At 40.6% G+C, this 23,413-nt stretch overlaps 1 protein-coding gene across 1 annotated transcript in view; it reads left to right on the top strand.

Annotated features, from left to right (window-relative positions):
• Positions 1–471: 471 nt before the first annotated feature.
• bcl2b (BCL2 apoptosis regulator b) overlaps positions 472–23,413 on the top strand; it is a 30,740-nt gene continuing 7,798 nt past the window's right edge. Inside the window, exon 1 of the mRNA XM_072441526.1 lies at positions 472–1,447. Coding sequence (XP_072297627.1) covers positions 929–1,447 — 519 coding nt within the window. The 5' untranslated portion in view covers positions 472–928. The remainder of the gene's footprint in view (positions 1,448–23,413) is intronic.

Raw genomic sequence — 23,413 nt, 5'->3', positions numbered from 1 at the left:
GATCTGAATGTGGCGCATGGATCTGAATGTGGTGCAAGGATCTGAAAGTGGCGCATGGATCTGAAAGTGGCGCAAGGAACTGAATGTGGCGCAAGGATCTGAATGTGGCGCAAGGATCTGAAAGTGGCGCATGGATCTGAATGTGGCGCAAGGATCTGAATGTGGCGCAAGCATGGATCTGAATGTGGCGCAAGGATCTGAATGTGGCGCAAGCATGGATCTGAATGTGGCGCAAGGATCTGAATGTGGCGCAAGCATGGATCTGAATGTGGCGCAAGGAACTGAATGTGGCGCAAGGATCTGAATGTGGCGCAAGCATGGATCTGAATGTGGCGCAAGGATCTGAATGTGGCGCATGGATCTGAATGTGGCGCATGGATCTGAATGTGGCGCATGGATCTGAATGTGGCACATGGATGGAGGCCATTGCTTCCTGTCGCTGACGTCAAGACGTGTAAGCGCGGAGTGCACGGCCGGCGGCGCGCAGGGAGCACGGGAAGAGGAGGATATGAGAGGAACCGAGAAGGGCTCAGTCCGACCTTGTCTGGTGCACAGTCACACACCCGGACGTGGACACGCGGCTGGAACTGGCGGCGCCTTTTAATGTCGCCCAACTTTCAGCACCATTCATGTTTTGGCTGTAGGTTCAGGTCTGGGTGATGTGCTCACAGGACTATACTCTTCTCTTCCGCATGTTCTATTTCTATGCAAAGATAAGGTCGCCCATGTCGCTCCAAGGATTCGGGAAATGAACACCGCTGCTGCTGGCAGTATTTTAAGCTCTCTTTTTTTATTGTGTTGGGGGATTTTAAAGCCTATTTGTGGCTCAACGTTTGGCTGTGCGTAAGAGTGCACATCTCACTTTATCCGACCATGACGCGTTTGATTTAGGATTTCAACTCTTCTTGAAGTGCCAAATTAAGCCGCAATGGCGAACGATTGCAATCGCAATATTGTGGAAAAGTACATTTGCCATAAACTCTCCAAACGTGGCTTCGCATGGGACTTTCACGAAGACGCCGAGGGTGAAGACGCCGTCGCCAATAACGGGTCAATAGTTGCACCTTCGGCTTTGGTGAATCGCCGGTGCGAGCGCTTGTGTTCCCGTCCCGCTCCGTCCGAGCCGCACGCCGCCATCCACAGAGTCTTGCGCGAGGCTGGGGATGAACTTGAGAGGCTTTACCAGCCCGACTTCACCGAGATGTCCAGGCAGCTGTATCTGACGTCTTCCACGGCGCAGAGACGGTTCGCCGAGGTTATAGACGAACTGTTCCGCGACGGCGTGAACTGGGGCAGGGTTATCGCGTTTTTCGAGTTCGGGGGAACTGTGTGCGTGGAGTGCGCCTCCAAGGAGGACATGTCATCCCAGGTGGACAACATCGCAGACTGGATGACGGAGTATTTGAATGGACCTCTCAACATCTGGATTCAAGACAACGGGGGATGGGTAGGTCTCATTCCGCTTTGCTACTGAAGCCCTTCCTGGATTTGTGACGGGTTCGTGAGTGAAAATGATCCCTGTGGGTGTCATTTTTCACACGAGCCTGCTTGGCGCATAACCGCACATAACCATTAACTAACTCCATAGTAAAGATGTTGGCATTACGCAGAGACGAACGTCCTCTGTACTACTCTGTCCCGATTGGCTGCTGACGCTGGCTGTCAAATCTGCTGAGCCAATCAGAGGCGGAGCTGTGTCACACCTCCCCACGCTCTGCTGGCACGTAGATCTAGCCTGGGAGGACACATGCGTGAATGATCTCTCTGGAGCGCACACTTCCTGCTGCATTTAGGCTAATCCTAGGTGAAAATGCATGGAAATATTGTGCTACGGGCGTGTAAGTGTGGTTTGGATATGTTTTTAGGACATGGGTGTAGCGGAATTGGAGACGAGACTTGTCCAGACACATGTAAGGTCGTGGGAAACCATAGTAGGATTATGTGTTCGGCCTCTGGTCATGGGTGAAATCGGTCCAGCTCTGGTTGCCGTTCCATTTCCCCCAAAATGTAACACTTTTAAACCAGTTGTTTCAAGAAGAGGGCTACATTTTAACCCAGTCTAATGTCCAGGCCCATAAAGTACAAAGTGTATAGCATACTCCTCATAGCTGTTAGTGTTATGCATTATACTTTGTGTTTTAATACATATAGTTTTTTTGTAACACACTTCTTCTTAATTTGAAGAACAAAAGTTATTTGTTCGGGTTTTAACTTTTTCTACATCAAACTAAATCTAAGACAATGTAATGATGCACCCTTCAGCCACATCTCCAATGAAGAGCTCTGCAGGCTCGATGGTCATTAAAGCCAATGTGCTACAAATTAACCAAAAAAAACTCTTTTGATCAGAGCATAACATTTTGCCTCCATTTAGCCTAAAGGGATCAGATTTTGTATTTTTAAAGGGGGGGAGGTGGGAGGGGTCATCAATGATTCATATTGAACATTTCATCTCAAAGGGAGGACCATTTAACATTCCCCTTGAGTGTGTGCCTGGCCCCCGGAGGTGCCAGGTTGTACCACATTTCAAAGAGAACCAACAGTGGCGAGGGCCCTGGAGGTTACACGCTGCTAATGTAACCTGTGTGCTTAACATGCAGTCCTGGGTTTCTTCTGCACGGGAACTCTTTTGTCAGATTTTTTAGACCTATGCCTTGAAGCTGGCGTGGTGAGATTGCCTGCTGGAAGTCCCGTGAGCCCGGCTATAGCATCACAATAATGTAGGTCATCAAGTCTAGTGTTTTCCAGACGGGTGCAGACGCTTCACAGTCTGCAGCCTCCATGGAGACACAAATAGCATTTTTGAGAAAAGATTATTTCGGAAAGTGTATGCCACCACATTTAGTGAAGTGGGTTTTCTATTACAGAATTATTTTGTCTTGATATCATCAGATTTTTACGATTGGATAATTGTTGGCAGTCACATGGGACTGGGAAATGCACTTATGTTGATTTATCCTCATTTGAATGCCTCTCAGGTCGGGAATTTCCTGAGTCGTGGGCTGCAGTTATTACCTGACATTTAATAACTGACACTGCAGGCACTGGCTTTGTCCAGAGTGTGTTTGTGTTACCAAGCTTCCTCATTCTAAAAAAGCTATTGGGTTTTTCAATTATCATATTAAAAGCCACATGACTTGCTATTTCATTCAACAGCTTTCCATATTTTTTACCCACAAGTTTGTTGTAATTACATTGCAAGGAATTGCCAATCTTGTTATACTCCATTATATTGTTTCATATATTTCAGTATTTGAAGGTGCAGTATTATATTATCTGAATCCTTCCCCCACTCTGTGCTTGAATGTATAAATGGAGGCTATTGCTTCAAGACATGGCATCAAACTATTTTAAGAGAATGATCATTTGTTTTGTTTTTTTCTCAAAGTGGAAACATTGAAAGTAAAAAAAAATAATGTATACTGAAGTAGACTTTATAAACAACCTAAGAGAAGCCTAACATAAATGTATTTTTACCAAACCAAAAGCATTTCTGTCCTTGATCTATTAACTATGACCCCTGCTCTTTTACTGTATACTGGCAGTGTGTGAATTGGACAATGACGCTTTCTATTTACAAAATATGAACAGACGACAAATAGATTTTAGTGGAAGTGCATTTGTTAGATTGGTCTGAAGTTCATGTGCTAAATATTTAATCTGATTTGATTTTCAGGAAGGATTTAATTTGTTTTGTTGGATTTTTTTTTGGATGCTTATGGTCAGGGATCATCTGTTGGTCGAACCATATGGCTTTAGACCTTTTATTTTTTATGTAAGGAGCTTTAATATTTGGATGCGTTGAATTCCAAAACAACTGTGCATATTTAGATCTGTTTATTTTATTTTTGTTCATTTATTTTGGACCACCAATTTTCAGTTTAAAATTAAAATCTAAATGCTTTATCAGTGTGTATGTAGTACATCCATTAGACTTTGCCATGGACTGAATATTTTCCTCTTGAGTCTGGACAGAGAAGCTCGCCCTGAGTGAAACATTGTTGAGTCTAGCAGCACATAATCAAGCCTATACTTTCTCAGGGTAAACACATCTGCCTGCAAGCTACAGCATAGATGTGTTTTTTTGGTTTTTGCAGCTCTCTGATTACTTCCTGACACCATTCTCTCATTGTCTGTCTCCACCTGTTTAAATGCATCTCCTTTCTGAGCCTTTGCGGTGGCTGAAATTGCGCTCATCAAGGGGACAATTGCACTAGACTGGTACTTTTCACCTAAACATGGTCCACCTTTGTTTATTTACAGGCGCCATCTGTAAATACGGAGAAAGATTGAAGGAACCGGCATCTCAGAATTGCACGCTTGACACTTGACTAGATGAATATATGGTACTTAGGCTTAAATTAAGTTAAAATGTGGGTGTAAGAAGAAAACGTGTATACAAAAAATATACACAATTATACAGTAACAACTCAATGCAGTAAAAGATGGACGAGTTGTCCTTAACCAATGGGCTAAGCACCTCAAACTGCAGAAAAAGATGGACGAGTTGTTGAATGTGGTGGGACATCAAGTTTAAACTCATAGATAATAACAGCTTTCTCAGTAACGCAGAGATTCTAGAACACTTAAATCAAGCTTTCTTTGTAACTCTCACTCCCTGTATAGTTCATGTGTTGTCAATGAAAAAGTGGGACGTTCTCTAAATAAGTGGGATTAGGGACAGGGGCCTAAATGGCTGTGTAACCAAATGAAGGACAGTTAGTCACTGTGATCTTATGGGAATGAGTGTGAAAACTACATAAATAAAATTATTTAAAACCCAAAATTATTATATTTATCATTGTGTAATATACTGAGATGTATGTTATCCTTTTTAAAAAAAACATTTTAGATTAACACACTCTTCACATAATAAGCACATTTAATTTCAGTATAAAATCTTCTGACCGCTGTTTTACATTTTCTGTCTTCCACCATAAATTGATTTGTCCGTTACCCAGCTTCGACCTTGGGGGAGTGGATTGACTTTTAGAAGGTGGAGGGTTAATGCAGATCAAAAGTCTTTTTGAAGTGGCACACAGTGGGATCAGGTTTTCTGAGGAATGCTACTAGCCAGGTGGCCTATTTCTCTGGTACAGGTGTGTGTGGTCGGAGACAATGTACTGGGCTGGGTGTCTGTGGGGGATTCCCTGAGCACTATCTCCACAATCAGACCCGGGACCCTCATGATGTGGGTCTATGGACACCTCCCCCAGTTGTAGAACCTAGTTTTGGCCGAGTGGCTGTGAGAACGTGAGCAAAGTCATTCATCTCCATATAGGTGACAAGTTGGCAGAGTGGAGTGTAGAAAAACCCAAACAAAGTGACTGACAAAGGAAAAGCATGCAGCGATGCACAAGTGTTTACTATAAAATTCCACTTACATCCAATTTGTGTTGCGTGGAAACAAATAGGGTTGTTTATGTGGCACAATAACAGTAGCCAAGGATTTCAGCAGCCATTGGAATTAATCTTTCAACATAGTTTTGTAGCCTCACTTAGTAAATTGAGATAGTAGTGAGCAAAAATAATTATTGCCAGAGGAGTACAGTGGCAGAGTGGTTTGTGTGTTATTGTACTGCTATATCTTCTTCTTCCACAGTCCGAAGACATGCATGAGGAGATTGTTGATAAATCTTAATTGTACTTTCTGCAGTTACTTTCAGGGAAAGGTAGTAAACAAGCATTAAGGATTGGGAAATTGTGTATGCATTTAAAACCAGTATACTTGGTCACTATGTTGCTATTGCTATTTTGTTTTATGTTGAATCTTTCTTCCTCTTTTGAAATATTTTAATTTAGGTAAGTGTTTAATTATAGCAGTGTGTTAACTTAAGTGTGAATTATTGCGCTTAAACAGTCATCTTTTATTCAATGTCACATAAAATATTACTTTCTACAAAGTAAGTTAGCAATAATTCATTAGTATTTAGTGCTGCAATCATCTAGGTAAACACTCAGACCAAATACATCATTGCGTGAGCACATGAAGCAGTAGTAAATGTCTGTGTCGTGCATGTAACTCGTGCAAAGTAACAAATCTCTTGTCCAAATGGGTTTATTCCGAATGTGATCTGACTGTTAACATAACATTTCTTTTTTATCTGCAATCTTTCATATCACAAATTAGAGCGTGGTGTCAACTCTTCCCATATTTTCAGCAATCAGACAGACAAATTAAGAATTACTCATGCAAATAGCGTCCCGCCCATAACAGCAAATCACACACGATAATTGTATGGCTAGAATTCTATTACAGGGTTCCGTTTCAGGGTATTTCCGTAGTAGTGTTTTGTTTCTTGATGTGCACTCTGTAATAATGAGAAGTGTATACGCCACAATGGATCCTCCTGTGAGCAGCCAAGAAACCCCCCCATACTGTACCCCTTTATTTTGTGCAATGGGCCGCCATCTGCCATTGCGACTTTAAGCTCCAAAACAGTTTCTACAGATGCAAGAAGCTGTCTTGAAAACTATGATGCCTGGGTTTTGTTCAACATATTTAGGGTCCATGTGAAATATGAGTACTGAGCATTAAGTATGATCATTATTTTCAGGAATGCAAAGTATAAAAAATGGAATGTGGTTATTTGAACTGAAAGAAATACAGCACATATATGGCAAGAGTTGAAAGTCAAGATAAGACACCATTTCCACAAGACAAGACATAAAGAGTGTGACCACCGGAACATGAAAGATCTTTTTTGACATAGTTTATAATAAATAAATCGAGTCATCCACTTGATTTTGTCCTTACAGTTTTTATTGTCATAAGCTTCAAGAGGTGTAACTCACCAGCATTACACCTTTTTTATGGAGTGTCTGTGTATACTGGAGTGTACACTGGAGTGTCTGTGTACACTGGAGTGTATGTGTACACTGGAGTGTACACTGGAGTGTCTGTGTACACTGGAGTGTACACTGGAGTGTCTGTGTACACTGGAGTGTACACTGGAGTGTCTGTGTTCACTGGAGTGTACACTGGAGTGTCTGTGTACACTGGAGTGTACACTGGAGTGTATGTGTACACTGGAGTGTACACTGGAGTGTCTGTGTACACTGGAGTGTCTGTGTACACTGGAGTGTACACTGGAGTGTCTGTGTACACTGGAGTGTACACTGGAGTGTCTGTGTACACTGGAGTGTACACTGGAGTGTCTGTGTACACTGGAGTGTACACTGGAGTGTCTGTGTACACTGGAGTGTACACTGGAGTGTCTGTGTACACTGGAGTGTACACTGGAGTGTATGTGTACACTGGAGTGTATGTGTACACTGGAGTGTCTGTGTACACTGGAGTGTATGTGTACACTGGAGTGTACACTGGAGTGTCTGTGTACACTGGAGTGTACACTGAGTGTCTGTGTACACAGACAGTGTACACTGGAGTGTACACTGTCTGTGTACACCGACACTGGGGTTTCTACTTTCAAGGCATAAAAGCGCTTTAGAAATGTGACTATTTACCAATTATTACCCCACATGAAACATTGGAGTCAGAGGTCTTCTGACATGCCTCTAAAGAAAGTTGTGCAGAATCTAATTTCTTTATCCAGGGAACCAGAAAAAAAACACCCTGATACGAGAACATGCAAATTCAAAACACAAAAGCCCCACATGGTCTGGGAATCAAATTCGACACCTTGCTATGAGATTTGTTATTAGAACTTCTACCACTAAGTTTATTTAAGTTAGTTTATTTATTTGAGACAAAGACAATGCATAATATACATGATCCTTTTGGAGAGATGCATTGTACCAGGTTGTAGCTCTAGTTGTAGTACTAATTTCCTAGTACTTAATATGTTATTAAGTCCCACTGAGGGGAGTAGCCTATTGTTTTTAGTGTTAAGAGAAACGTGGAGGAAGCCTATACAGAAACGGGGAGAACATGCAAACTCCACACAGAAAGGCCCCATCGAGACTCGATCCCAGGATACACTTCTTATTCACTGTTCCAAGTCCAAGCAGTATTTGCTGCAACATCAACAAGGATTGTTCTTCCTCTGCAAAATGATATTGAGTTTACAGTTTCAGATACATAAGTTACCAGTAACAGTTAGTGTTATAGTAGGTCCAATGCCATCTCGTGTAATGAGTTGCAAGCTATGCCATTAAGCTATGTCATTTTCAATTTAAGCCAAAATGTATTAATCATTGATCTTCTGGCCACCACCAATCAATAGCAGTCAATAGCCTTAAATTGCGGTGGAAGATCTGACAATCAGTGTTTCGTCTGCATTCTAGATCATGCTTGTGCTATGCTTACTATTCAACATACTTATATATAGTATTTTGTCAACACTACTATTGACTTAGTTGAAGTCATTTCGAGGCGAGTCTTCTCTCTCAGGGACCTCAGTGCCTTATCTGGTGCTCTGCTTATTCCTGGCCTTCCTCCTTGAACGTCTTCAGGGGAACTGTAAATAAATAATGTCGTCGGCTTGGGTGTTTCTTTCCTGGCCCAGAGAAGGGTGTGGGTGATTAGTTCTTTTGTTATGTGCTGGAGTCAGTGGAGCAGGCCCTATTGAGGAATCTCCGTAGGCGTCTGGCTGAATCTCACATGTGCGACTGCATGTGCGTTTTTTTGCTCCTGGCACCAGACGGTTTGAATATGATATTTTGTTTCTGTAGTTTTATTTTCCTGTTATAGACTAGGACCACATGCCAGGCCAGCATATTCAGATCATTTATATGGCACAAATTAATGAGGAAGTGGGGAGTGATTTTACTTTTACCCAAGCAATTGTAAATTGGCATCTGGACTGTGTTGTAACGTTAAACCAGTGGATATTTTAAGAAGCTTATTACAAAACTTAACATTCATTGAAAACTATTCTGGCAATATAGTGTGACTTCTTTAGATTGCATTTATATTTCTATGCGGCGCTATGGAAGTTTTTTACGTTAAATCAGATCAGAATCAGAAAAGGTTTATTGCCATTGTATGTGCAGAATCACAAACAGAATTCACAGGCCAGGAACTTGCTTTTTGTGATTTGATGAAACCTACAACGATGAAAACTAATAAAACCAAGATATATCAAATAAGGCAATATTGAAAATGATTTAAATTGACTAAATCCCAAGCACTGTAAAAGTTGTAATTCTTAGGATTCTGATTTATGTTATTAGACTATATAAAACAGTTCCGTAAAAAGAGGGAATATGTGTTTAAAATCACAAAATACAAATTATATCATAGGACCCACCAAATCCTTTGTCTCATCCCACCTCTAGTAGTGGGATCTTAGCATAGCAGCCCTGTATTTAGGATAGTTGTATAATTCAAAGTAGTACTAGTGCTTACCAATGCACTGTTGTGTGCCGATTCATACCTGGACTACCTTCCATCAGTAAGATTTGAGCTAAAATTACTGTTATTTGTCCCACAGTGGGGAAAATTCCTGATCATTCCAGGCATTTGCCTAAAAAACTAAAATTATTTTCAATGGTGATCCCTTGTGGGTCAATAGAAGAAGTAGTACAATGAATACAATGATATTTTGTTCCCAATACTTTCCTCTGGACTTGTGACACGTGCAAGGCCAGTCTAAAAGCATCGTTGAATGAATAATGTATCACAAAGATGAACTTGAATGCTAAATGGATGTCTCTTTGGACGAAGCTTGCTTTTATTTCTGTCCCCACTAGATCCATGTTATCCCTGCGTGCCACGTGCCAAGTCTCCTCATGCGTGAAGCGACACACAAACAACGCTAATACCCCTGGACGTGACTTTGAGTGTCAGGTAGCACTGAAAAATGCATGGCCATGTGAGAAGCTTGGTAAATATAGAAACATTACCGCGACTAGCTCCCGTGTGGTCCCTTAATCCCACTATTGCATATGCATCCCTCCACTGATTTACAAGCCAGCTGCCAATCCGCATGGAAAAAAACTGTTAATTAGCCATTTAAGTTGTCAGATAAAAAGCATTTCCCACCTTCTCCTGCAGCTGTGGGGAGTGGATAATGAGAGGCCTACAGAGACATGCAGCTGACTTTGCCATTGGGCACAAATCCTTGCAAAATGTGTGTATCAATATAGGGCAAGGTTAAACGGTCCACCCCCCATTGTCTAGCTGCTGGAGATACTTTGGGGATGACGCCCCGAAAGATTTGAAACTTTGTAATTCATTTTCGGAGCAACAAAGCCAACCTCTATTTTAGAAGCAACAGGGAGTAAAAAAAGAAGAGCCTGTTGCATAGTAATTGTAACCTACATAATGCTTATTAGGTCAGTTCACACATTGTAGTAGACTTTTGTCTCATGCTGATGAAAAGGTGTTTTAGTGATGTCTTGTACAACAGTAAGAGTGTAAGAGACTGAGTAGTAGTAATAGTAGTAGTAGTAGTAGTAGTAGCAGCTGCTCTGTAGTAAACCAAAATAAAACTGCCTATGAAAAATGAGCATTTGATATGGATAGGATGTTTATAAGGTATAATAAATATAAATGTCCATTTCCTCTTCAAATATACTGTCAGATTGTCCCAGATTTGCATCAGGGATGAGGCTGTTTGGAGTGTGCTGCAACCAACTCGCACATGCTGTATCACTAGGGATGGAATGTACAGTATAATAAGAAGAAATGTGTGCTTTTATCTTCTATATAGTTATAATGATTGACAAGGAATTACTCAAAATACGAATGCAGGTATAAATGATTCTGCCTAATATGTCTCCTATATGAAAATGTTACACTCGTTCTGTATTCAAATTGCACAGGCTCAATAAAGATTGCCATTGTGAAGTTGTTGGAATTCCTACAACTGTTCAAACTAGTTTTTAGTGGTGGGCAGCCTATAATATGACTTCGACTATCCGATTTTTTGACTCAGGTTCACCCATATTTCAACTACCTTTCATACTCCATTTCCTACTTTCTGTCTCATCTGCACTAGATAAACAAGAGTGTCCTCATGCAGAATAAAGTGTATAAATGTAACAGTCTATGAGAACCAGGTGAGGCGGGTGACCTTCATCCGCAGTCTTTGAGCACACACAGGCTGGTAAACAGTAAAGCGGATGTATGGGTGTAAATCAGTTATTTGCCATCCACAAAAACGTCCGTGTACATAGGACTGTATGCAGAGGCACACGCGGTCGGCCCTCATGCACACACAAGGCGGATGTGATGGTGAGAATCAATAATGCCGTGTTGTCACAGGCTGACATGTGAGCCGTGGCAGGGAGCAGATGGCCCCGGGGTGCCTTACTTCCTGTTAGTTGTGCTGCTCCAAAGCCACACACACTTACGGGTATGCACTTATCCCCTGGGATTTCCCACTGCGACCGGCCACTAACACACAGCTAGCCATTCATTATGGGCAGGAGTCCGAAATTTTGAGTACATGTCGTCCAAAAAGTGACAACAGCCAGATAATGATAAATAGATTTCTCTGGCCTGTCTGCGGGGGTCTGGGGTAAATAATTCTCCCCTCCTCCCGTTATTTTTTGGCAAACAGCTCAGTGGAAATGGGATCTGGTGCAGGAGGAGCGGAGTGAGGTCAGCTGCGGCTCAGATGTCACTCGGACCATGTCGTATTGATTGAGCATTTCCGATGGTTTGTGCCGGGATCCCTTTGCAAAGACTCAATTAACCCAGTGATGTGAATAGCATGAGTACACATAAAATGAGGTTGCAAAATGGAAAAACACGAATCAGTGGGATAGGCCTTGAGCCGTCGGTAATCTTCTCCGTATACAGCGTGCTGCTAAATCCAACTCCAAAGAGTATCAGCTTTAAATTTGTTGGTTTGTTAATTGTATGTAATTTCTTCCAATTTGTCATTGGCCAAAAGGGGGTTAACATGAGCAGTGAGAAGCAAGTGTTTGGTTGCCAATGTCATAATTGTTCCTCTAATCAGTCTCCAGGAACTGAGCACTCAACATTATCGTCCATTGCAACAAACTAGTCAATAATGTATCAGTAAAAGAGCAAACATTTTGTGTTTCTTAACCAATGTAATATCCTGAATACATACAGTACATATAGCTCTATGAACTGTAGTTACCCCCCAACTACAACAAATACAGTGCTGTTATCACTGCAAGACAGGGCAATATCTCTTCTATCGCTTCAAGTTTAACAATGCAGATGGTTTTCTTCTGTCAAAATTAGTATAAAGTCATCCCCCTGAACAGCCCAGCCAGATTTACAGCTATCTCTAAGTCTGTCTTCTGCCTCTCCCGCACTAGAACTCCCATTGTGGTTCTCCTTTGCTGAAGGCTGTACACTGTTTTGGTTCCTGGCGGCGCACTCCGCCCTGTCGGCTCTCTTTGATACGCCCCTGATATGGCTGAGATAAAAGCTTTGCTGCAGGAACACTGTCACAGTGTCAAACCCCAAAGCACAAGGGGTGAACTTGACTGGTCCTACAAGCAGATTTTGACGTCCCTGTCACTCCAACCCCTGCTGCTTCTACATGACTTCGACTGTATGTTATTTCACACTGCTAACCGGGTGTATCTATCAATTCTACTAGCCCAGATCCGTAACCGCCAACTTTAATTAGCTCCAGGGATTGACATTATGACTTCAAATAGAGACAGGTACTTCAAAGGTGCACTGACATGATGAGATTTTCCTTCTTCTTCCGCATATGTATTTCTGACAATGCAGTAATCTTAATTGACGCACGCTGTCACTGTTTTAGCAATGTGTCATGGCGTCTGGATACAGTTATGTCAAATGTGTTTAATGGAATGGTTAGCAGCAAATAAATTATGTCTAGACAAGGCGTGTGTCGCCAAAAAAGCTTAGCCGTGGTTAAATGAAATAAGTAAATTGACCTATAAAGTGTCTCATTTATCTCCACGGTTTATGGAATAGGGAAGGGCGAGGTTGTAAAAAATGGAGTAGAGTGAAGTTCATTAAGTGAGTTGTAATATAAAAGATGGGAGTGTAACTGTCAGATTATCCAGCCGTCATTTTCTGATACTGCACATCTACAGTGAGCGTTCCATGACCTTTATAAGGTCTGCACGTCCTTCTTCTTCAAACTGCTCCAGGTTCACTTATGGACATGCGCGTATAAGAGTCCATGATAAGACTGATAGCTTATCAAGAATAAAAAGGAGTTTGATTATTTCACATTGAAGAGACTCAACAAAGAGCAGTAGACTGGCTTTATTTGAGATTGTTTGGCGCTCGGACCCCGACAGAAGACGTGGCCATGATTGAGTGGGCCGATAAGATGGCCTCTAGATGTCTACCCCCCGGGGCCTGGACACTGGTGGTGGTGAGGGTGGGCCAGAAAACAGGACGATGAGATGGTGGGGGGGATGGGAGTGGAGCAGGGCAAATGCTGCTGCTTATTAATATTATTATTATTATAAACATTATTTATACAGGGAGGGCCCCGTTAACACATAAAACATTTACACAAATACAAACAATCACACAATATACAGATAAAATGAGAACAAAACATTCAATAAAATACATTTATAGAAACACACAAAATAGAATACAAACATTTAAAACAAGATCACTGGCACTAGTATTATAAAAGTCCATTGAATTTATTAAAAGACATACAATAATTGAATTTAAAAAGTCTATTAGTTTTGCTCCTTAGGTCGGGAGCAAAGCTTCTGGATCCCTTTTTCCCTAGCTCCATATTGACTCTGTAATCCGAATTGGCGAATCCCTGATCTGATGTTCAGTAAACTTGTTAGATAGTCGCCCAAAACCCCAGAGAAATCCTTATAAATAAACTAAAGTGCTGTTCTTTTCCCAGTTCTGTATACGTCTCCTGTAATAAACCTTAATTCTGAGTTTATTACTCAGAATTCAGATGTTTTAAGAGAGCTTCTGTAGAATAATCTCACCATAATCTGGAGAGGAGGATGATGGCTGCAGACAGTCTTCATTTGAATAGACAAAAAATGTGGTTTGGGGATTTTTTTAGCCTGACCACCAGCACACAGCCATATTCCTATACTATTTGATTTTATAACAATTATTTTGAACCTTTTAAAATGTATAAGATATTTAAATAATAATGCAGCATGGACAATAATTAAGGAATAGAGTCAATACATTTCAGTATGTTCAAAAGAGAGTAGGAAAAAAGAAGCATGTTTTTAATCCCACCCCTAAGCAAACTTCTGTGTCACATACTTCTTCAGGAACATTAATCAAAGTCCAGAATTTTACATAAATTATGAAATATTGAATACCCAGCAAGCCAATAGTATATAGTGTTGATTTGTCTTAATTTATATTATAAGATATAAAATATTTACGTTATAATAAATACATTGCCTTGACAGTAGCCTACTGCTCCAACTGTGCATCGTGTGACCTGTCCAAAGAGCATCAAATCAATGTGACATTTTTGTTTCACTTTTACTTCAGTAAGGTTTTATTGTCCAATTATAAAAGTACCAAGTGCAAACCTGTACTGACTTGTTATTATAATGAAACCATGACTTAGTCCTTTGAATAAGTAGAGGCATTGTCAACGATGTCACAATTGTTTTGGCAAAAGCAGTTTCCTTCCAACCTGCAATTTATGGCAAATGTTTTTTCAAATGTTTTCTGTTTTTTTTTTTTTTAAGAATGAAATTATATAGTTAGATTTTATTGCCACTTTTATTATTGTCTGAAATGTAAGTACTTGCTGTGTGGCTTTAATTAGTTGTTACTATTCTGACTATCTGGAGTTAATATAGTAAAATAAAATGGTGAGGGCAAATAAAAAAAATAATAAACTACATATGATATACACTCTAAATGTCAATTAAAAAAATCTAGATAATAAATGTAACATGTATTCATGACACCCGGAAAGCCTTGTAGATGAATGAATTTGATTGAATTTTGTGGGAGAATGGAAAGTAAGGAAGATAAGATAAGATAAGCTTTGTTTGTCCCAGAATGGGTAAATGTTGCAATAATAATAATAAAAACAGATACCGTAACTTAGAAATAAGTCACTCTCAATTACAGCTGAATTGAAGTTAAAGAGTAAACATTGATGAGGTAGTCATCAGTCAGATGAGTGAGTCATCTGATTCTCAGCTGATGCAACTGCTGACAGCAAAACAAGGCTGTCCACATGTTTGTACAGAACACCCACATCCAGCACAAACGGAATGTCCAAAATGTTCCACAGGGCTTGTTATTTTCGCTGAGATTTTACAAAGCCTTCAGATTTTGGGATCATTCTATTTATTTTTGGCACTTATGTTGAATTAAGGCAGTCTCTACTTACTGTAATTTACACTTTACACATACCTCTTGAGTGTTTATTATGTTTTCTAATATTCATTACTTTAGAGAAAGGATCGCTGTGAACACAAAGCATCCTATTTTACTTCACCCCTTTCACAAGCCAACACAACAAGGAATCCACCACTAATGACATTCTTCCGGGATTATTCCAGGGAGAGGGAATCCAAAATCTGTGCCCGTGTTATTAAACCTGCAGCGCCTTATTAAGTTTCCACACATTTTCTCACAAGTCGCACAATGGCTAACTTATTATCATTCATCAGGTAGTGCTTGTTTCATTTTGCGCGCGGTGACAGGGAAGGTCATATACGCCTCTGAAAACCAGCTTTGCCAAGTTCAAACAATGGTTCCAGTTTTAAAATCTCTTGTCTCCACAGACTGAATCAAAAGCTGAAAAGGAAGGAAAAGGTGCGTCTATCATTGTTCAGTTAAACGTTGAGATACTGCGGTTGCATAAGTGGAGAGTGTAGCCATTGGGTCTGCGTGGTTATCCTGTGGTTCATTCCTTCGCATATCAAGCTTCGGAGGATACAGTGAAGTTGTTTGTCTCTGAACATCAATGCATTCCACACATTCTTTCAGGCCTCTCCCCCCGGCCTGGATGAAAATCAGCTGGTTGCCTGAGAGAGGTCATTGAACTCTTTCCTACAATACTTCATCTGAATGAGGAAAACGGGGGGGGAATTTTAATGAGCATACGAAATACTTTTTAATCAGACGTCACAGTAAGGATGTCGTCAGATTTGGTATTCTATCCTGTTATTTGGTATACACTGCTTTTAAGTCGTTTTGTATATCTGTTTCTATTAGTTAGTCATTGATATGTAGGCCCTAAACTACCATAATGTCTGAAAATATCATAACAAACTCAAAATGTCCGTCACTTTAATCTGATTTCACACTCAGAAACCGGATTGTGCAAGTCAAATTATTACTTCCCCTTTGTTCTTTTTCCTCCCAACTGACCACAAGGGAAATTTGGTGTCACAATTTTAACTATGCTCTCCATTTCAGTCGATACAGTATGATATTCCCTATTTTTTTTAATTTGATGATGCAAATATGACAGCAGCAGATGAGATTGCCTTGGAAATCTTTTCGCTCCCATTCTTTCCCCACTTCAAAAGCCAGTTCCTGAGGGAGCCGTGCCTGAAATGCGTGATTGTTTTCCCCCTGACATTATCGCAGAGATCCTCCACTCTACCTACGGCTCGAAACTTCAACACTGGCCTCTCTCATTTACATCAACAATACCACTCAAACATGAAACCTGGCCTCTTGTACTCCGGACCACATAAACGTCCCGTATTGAGTTGCCAACACTTTTCATTCAGCGAGCCAACTCTCCCCGCTTTGATCTTGCGATACTTTCTCCTTTGTCGAAACTCGAAATTAGAAGCCATTACGGTGCGCTTTCTCTTCAAAGTCAACTCCGAACATTTTATCTTGCTTCTTTAAACTTGTAGCTACGATTTAGGAGCACCCAAACAAATACAAAATCCCTTAGCTACAGTTGTCCAACCAACTGTAGCTCCTCTATGGTATTAGTATGACTACATGTTTGGCTTGCAGCAAGTCTCTCCTTAGTTACCCCTCACACAGGCTGTGATTTAACCATACTTGGCCCTACCATAAAGAAGTCTTGAAGCAGACGATGATGTAATCCTGACCGCACAGGAAGTGACTAAGAGGACAGACTCTTAGAAATCCAAAGGCCATTGTACATAAGACAGAAACCACAGAAAGCTGAATGCGCGATGTCAAGAAAATAACTTGAAAACAATCAGAGAAAGGAGGCCCCCGTGGTCTATTCATTATCCCTTGAACAGTGTTTTTCTGCGCTATTTTGAGACCTACCCATTGAGACTGAGGTTGTGTGGTCTCAAGGTCTTAAGGGGTCAGTGGATATTACTTTTAAAGCCAGCAGCAGCATGCCGCCTCTGTCGCAGGAAATGAGCCTCTCCCACAAGCTGCATTTGTCACAGGAGAAGCAAAAATGGCCACCTGGGAATCTGCCGGTTCCCACGGCCTCCATCAGCCCGTTTCAATCTCAACCAGTCAAGCTTACCCAGAGCAGTGTTTGAGTGCTGCGACTTCAGTAGAAAACCACTACACTGCATTCCTTCCAGTCACCAGGCTGAAAAGAAAGTTGTTGAGTGGTCTCCAACTTTTTCTACCATGCACCATTCCTGGACGAATGAGGGATTACAACAGAATAGCTCCATGCACTTTTCGGTTTGTGGGTGCATATGTTAAGTAAATTCTGCTCAAATTGAATTATTATAAAGTATGTGATCCGGGACTGAGCTACATTGTTATCTATAAAACTATTTTGGGTTGACTGACTGCATGTTTCAAACTGAAAAATGTGTTTGGTATCATGTTTAAAATTTCAATTGATTGAGCCACATAACAATCTCTAAAATCCCAAGGATTATAGAAAATATTTTTATATCAACTGTATTAAGCACGGCAACAAGTGGAGAGTAGCATCTATAGTCTATTTCTACAGTATGTGCTCATAAGGAACACTCCTCTGTTATTGTTGTGGGTGTGTATAGTGTACTGTTGATTATAGCAACTGTATTGTTTTGAATGGTTTTACTGTAACATGTTACGTTTAAAAGTGTAAGAATAATTGTTTGTTTCGTGTTTTTCATCTGCATGTGACTGTCATACTGTTAAGTAGTTTTTCCAACTTCCAGGTCAGGTTGTTCTCATGTGATAGTGAGAGGGCTTGAAGAACAGACTTGCACTTGTAAAGATTGTAAAAAAAAAAAAAAAAAATCCATGTAGTCTAGATCACTTTCCACCACTTGCAATTCCAGGTTCCAGGTATTCATTCAAAACACACTACCTCCACTTCATAGATGTAGTTCAGTGATTTTGTTTTTCTATGTTACTTTTTAAAGTATTAATGAAGAATCCAAACTGAATACTTGATCTTCCCAAAATTACAAATGCAAAAACACTAATAAATCAAAAAAAAAGTGAAAAAGTGAAGGCTATACAAAAAAGTATTGTTATTATTACAGTACAATTGACAGAATAAAATAATAAATGCTTTGTGGACTGAAGGGAGACAAGCTCAAATGTAATAATTATGATCATGTGTGTTGTCTCTCCAGGGCTATGATAAATCCTCAGTGTTGTGTCCGGCCCCTGGGCTGGACTTTGGTCATGGCTGATTTCGATCCACAAAAAGACGTCACTCAGCGCACTTCCAGGAGAGACCTTTAAAGCTCCCATCTAATCTTTAATGGGAAGCCACTCAAATCGTTTTTAACTCACTCGACAACGGCCCCTAAATGTGTGCCAGTGATTCAGAGGTCCTCTCCCGTTCTCCTCCGTCCTACTGTGCGTCATCGCTGGCCTTTTAAACAGTCACGGCAGCACTGCTTTATTTGATTGGGGAGCCTTAAAGTAGGAGCTGGAGATGGAGCTTCTCTTATTTATAGCAGTGGTGTTACTTGGCCCTGGTGTCACTTCCCTGTCGGCTTAGCACCGGATGGTAGCATCACAGGCATCCCTTTTTAGTGCTTTGGATCTATTTGGAGACACAATTGTTTGAGATTTTTTTGGGGGGGAGCAATTGTTACAAAGTAAATGTGGTTCATAGTCAGAATGAATTAATTTGCCCAAGTATGTTTTTTTGAAGAATTAAATCAATTATGTACAAAGAAAATGCACAATTTACTTTTGATTTCATACTGTGTGATGTCTTAAAAATCTTTAACATCGGTGGTAAAATGTTAGTAACATGGAGGCATTTGTAACAGAAAAAGAAAAAAAAATCCAATAGACTGATGGTATTTATCGTGAAACAGATAAAAGTTTTCCCCCGCTTTGATGTCCAGTAGTTATAAATGATGGACCAGGCTGTACCACGGCGGTTGAATGCATTAGATCCAGTGACAGGAGAGCAAACACCAGCAAGGTCAAGAAGTCCTTCATTTCATGTGGGATCAAAGCTGTTCAATACAAATCAATGGGGATCGAGGCGAATAAAAGGGCTGCCAGATCACAGCTCCGTCAAGGTCAACGCCAAGACGCATTCTCCAATTCATGATCTTATACTTTCACTCTACAGTACTGGACGCTGTTAGCACTAGAACACCACTCTTTTACTTCCCTAAAATGACATTATTCACATATTGGTGGCCTAAAATATGGCTTTTCATCACTGCTAATATCAAAGTGATCCTAACAGATAATATGTATTTCAAGGGCACATTCATTGCGGAGATTCTCACAATAATGAGGCTGTATGTACGGTAGTTTGGGATTTTGCACCATTTATTGCACTTTACATTATTCCGCACAGTGTTGGAGGACACAAAAACATTTAGTTGAACTTGACATGTCAATGAGAAAAAAAAGTATTGAATCTTAACTCTATAGACTTAAAATGCACCAGAGCACTTCCTGGTTTCACGTGTCTTTGCCATAAACCCTTTCATCTGTTCAGAAGCAGACACCTTCAGTTTACAAGATTACTTCAACTAAAGCCCACTTCAGATGAGTTTTTTCTTTTAAAATGATGAATAAATTGACTTGATATCAGATCTTCAATAGAATAAGATCAGGTTTAGTTCTATAGCATCTCCAAAAGAAATTCTCCAATTCAAGTAATTTATCTAGAGATTTTGAGACACAGAGTAATGCAGAATATAAAGAAAGCCCCATGTGTCAAGAGTAGTGTGGGAGATTTAGTGGCGATCACGTTTCATTGCGTTGAGGCAAACTGCACTCCCACGGGAGACAGCTCGGTTTTGTAAACACACAAATGCTGCCTCTGCTGCTGCTGACGTATGTTTGAATATTTATGAACCTTTAGTAGTATCGCATTCTCGACGTCAAGTTTCTATCGATCTTTACAGTCAAGTTTTCTGCTGTTATAGCTATTGGAAATGCATTATTAAAAATATTTTGTACTTTTAGGACATTTATGGGACAGGCTAATGGTGCGCCTGGCCGGACATTTAAAAGCCCATGATTTGATGTAGGAATTAATCTTGAGTTTTAAAAGGCCTGGCGCTGTGCAGGAATCTCAGTGAAGCGTTTCATAATAAAAGTGCAAGGTACAATTGAGGGAACATGACCTTGAATATATTATAATAGCCATGTAATATGTAAATTCAACTGGAATCATTTAAATAAAGGCTTTTATTGAATTCCAACTCATTTGGCATTCTATTGAACAAAAGATATAACTGCTACTCAAGTCAATATCTAGAAGTAAATCTTTCCAAAATAATTGTCATAGGTCCCAAATATTTATGCCCCACAAAGGGAGCAGTGGTTTTGGAGCACATCTCTAATCTTCTAATCACAATCCAAACGGATTTTTTCTGACTAGCGACCAGGCTTTGTGTTGGTCAGGGAAATGGATTCTTCATAATGATTTCCGTTTTCATTTGATTGTTGCCGTCAAGTCTTGTTGTGTGTTTGTGTGTAGTGTTTGTTGCTTTACCACCAATATTTTCTGGACATTGCTTTCTTTTTGTATGAACTTAGAAATTAAAGTAGATTTTACAATGTTTTTGTTGGGCAAAATTTGCTGGTTTACCTTCTTAAAATCTAATTAAAATGTCAAATCCAATCAAAAGTCATCACACATGCTACAAACTGCATCAAGCCTTTCACATTGCAGCTTAATTAGTACAAATTAATTTCACTAAAAGAGTCCCATCGATTAGGCCACATTTAATCCCTATTTAGGAGCTGTGCGTCTATTGTCCTGGGCGTGTGTGTGGCGCCTGGGCTGTTGCCAGTGATTGCATTATTGTGGGTCCTGGCTGAAGGGCTCAGTGTCCTATAGTGTCTGTTTGGCTCTGCTGCTGACACAGGGACATTCACAGGTAATGAGTGTCCCCACGATACCCTCCTCTGTCATCCCAGGGCGAGCGGTCAGAGCATGACAGTCCACAGACAAGGTAGACAACGACCAGAGGTGAAAGTGATGCTCAACTTGTCAACACTTCAGAACAGAATAGCAGTCTAGAATTTTTTTTGGAGGTATATGTAAACCTACTTTATCTACAGAGGGCAGCAGCACAGGTTTGAAGGTGTTAGAGAAGTGACAAAAAGAAATAAGCGTGAACAATATGATCACTAATGCAAATCAGTATCCAAACTGCTCGTCTACTCGTTGGATCCAATATGAGGCCATTCATAGAAAATATAACATCCTTCATAGTGATAAAAATCAAGGTATTGCTGGATTTGAGAAAAGGTAAGCAGACAAAATAACTATAACTATCTTTATGAAATGTAGACTTAAAGGAGACATGTTTGTTTTCAGGTACTTAGTATTGAACTATAGCATAGTAGATCAACATTGTTCATTGCAAACTTGCAGTCTTCATTTTTCAAATAATCACACCTAAGTACATGGTTGTGGGAGATAGTAGGACAATACAGGCTTAAATCAATCAATATACAACTTTGAGGAAACTAATGATGAGGAAACTCCAATGTGACAAGGTTAAAAGTTCATCTAAGTAGATTTTGCATACAGCTCTGTATACAGGCCTACAGGCTCTGTATACAAGCCTTCAGGCAGTATATGCTGTAGTGCTCATACCTGTTTTCTGGCATTTGCACACCCAGAGTATTTTAGTTTCCCGCATCAACTCACAACATGCAGAGTAAGCTAAACCTACAGCCACAGATTCTACTCAAAATGTGGAGATGGGTCCCACTGCCCCACAGTCGCCTGCTTCTCCTGACAGGAGCACTGTTTGAAAGATGGGACAAGACAGAGAACTTTCTTACACACACACATGGCTTTTATTAGAGAGGAAAAATCACATATGGGAGAAACTGCCTTGCTGGATTTCTACTATGTTCATTCATTTTAATTTAGAAGAGCATCCCTCGATTCAAAAGTCATTGCAGCGTTCGGTTACATCCCAAATTGGTTTAAAAAATATCCCTTGTTCCAGTGAAGCCCATTCTTTAGAGTAATATCCCCTAAATTCACATTTAAGTGGGTATTCAAATCAAAAGATAAATTATTAAGGACGTTAATGCCGCCTTTGCACTGTTTTTTTTATCCCATATTATTCCCTTGTGGCTTTGAGACAGGGAGTTTTGTTTGGCTTTAATTAGCTCACTGTAGGCTCTGAGAAGCTCATTATGAAATCAAAGTGGGGCAGCGGTGTCATCTACGGGATATTATGGGAGTCTATGTGAACACTTAGGATATAAGCCGAGTACTGGGAGAGGATGGGGCAAATATAGATGCCCAAACCACAACATTGCCCTTAATTACAAGTTGAACTGCGACCCACATCCTTGTCTTGCTCTCTCGTTCCATCTCTATTCTCCAGCAGTGATGTCCCAAAGCATTTGGCTGCTTGAGGTTTAAGTAGGGCTAGCCAGGCAGCACAATTTGACTCATTATCTATCACACAAGAGCCTTCCCAATAGAGGAGGGGATACCCGACGGGACAAGCTAGGGGTTGGTATTTCCTGTTGCATTCATGAAGCTGAAAGTGTAGCAGTGTCTTTGTGTTCATAAGAAGGACACCAAGCAACAAAGCAAGTGTTGGAAAAACAAATCAAGAGGTCGTGGACAGGGCTCGATCCCGCTGGTGGGAAAAGCAAATGATGTGCGAATCTCCCGGCCAGGGTAACCATGACACTTTAGGAGCATGCATGGGAGACTGCAATCGAGTCCCAGAAATCCTAACTCCAAGGCATTGTCACTGTGTGCGGTTAAAATGAAGACAAGTGTGTAAACCTAGACAGAAAACATTACAAGCATCCTAAACCCCCTAGTGCTGGCTACGAGTGTACGTTTCTGGAGACAATGACCTTTTAAAAGCCTGTTGATCCAAAACGTGGATACTGTAGCGAGCCGTGGCCCAGAATTCATTTCCCTGACGCACACCTGCCGCTGCTGTCGCCCGGCAGATGGTTAGCCGCAGGGCAAAGACACATTTTTTTCTTTTAGGAGCAGGAGTCTTTTGTAGTTGTGATGAATGCAGATGTTTTGTCCCTTTTGCCACAATAAAGTTTGAAAAAGTTCTCATAGGCCAGCTGCCGTCTAATGTAGTTTTAGTGTAACAACATTGACTAAGGGGGAAGCAGCAGGGAGATATGCACAATTATCATTTGCCTGTGTCACCCAAGCAACTGGCTTTAGATGTGCTTTTTGGGGGG

The sequence above is a fragment of the Eucyclogobius newberryi genome, unplaced genomic scaffold, assembly GCF_026437365.1.
Source record: "Eucyclogobius newberryi isolate DKJ021-1_F unplaced genomic scaffold, fEucNew1.0.hap1 SCAF_12, whole genome shotgun sequence".
Taxonomy (NCBI): Eukaryota; Metazoa; Chordata; class Actinopteri; order Gobiiformes; family Gobiidae; genus Eucyclogobius; species Eucyclogobius newberryi.
Note: the sequence above shows the minus strand (reverse complement) of the source record. Positions and strands in the feature narration are given on the sequence as shown.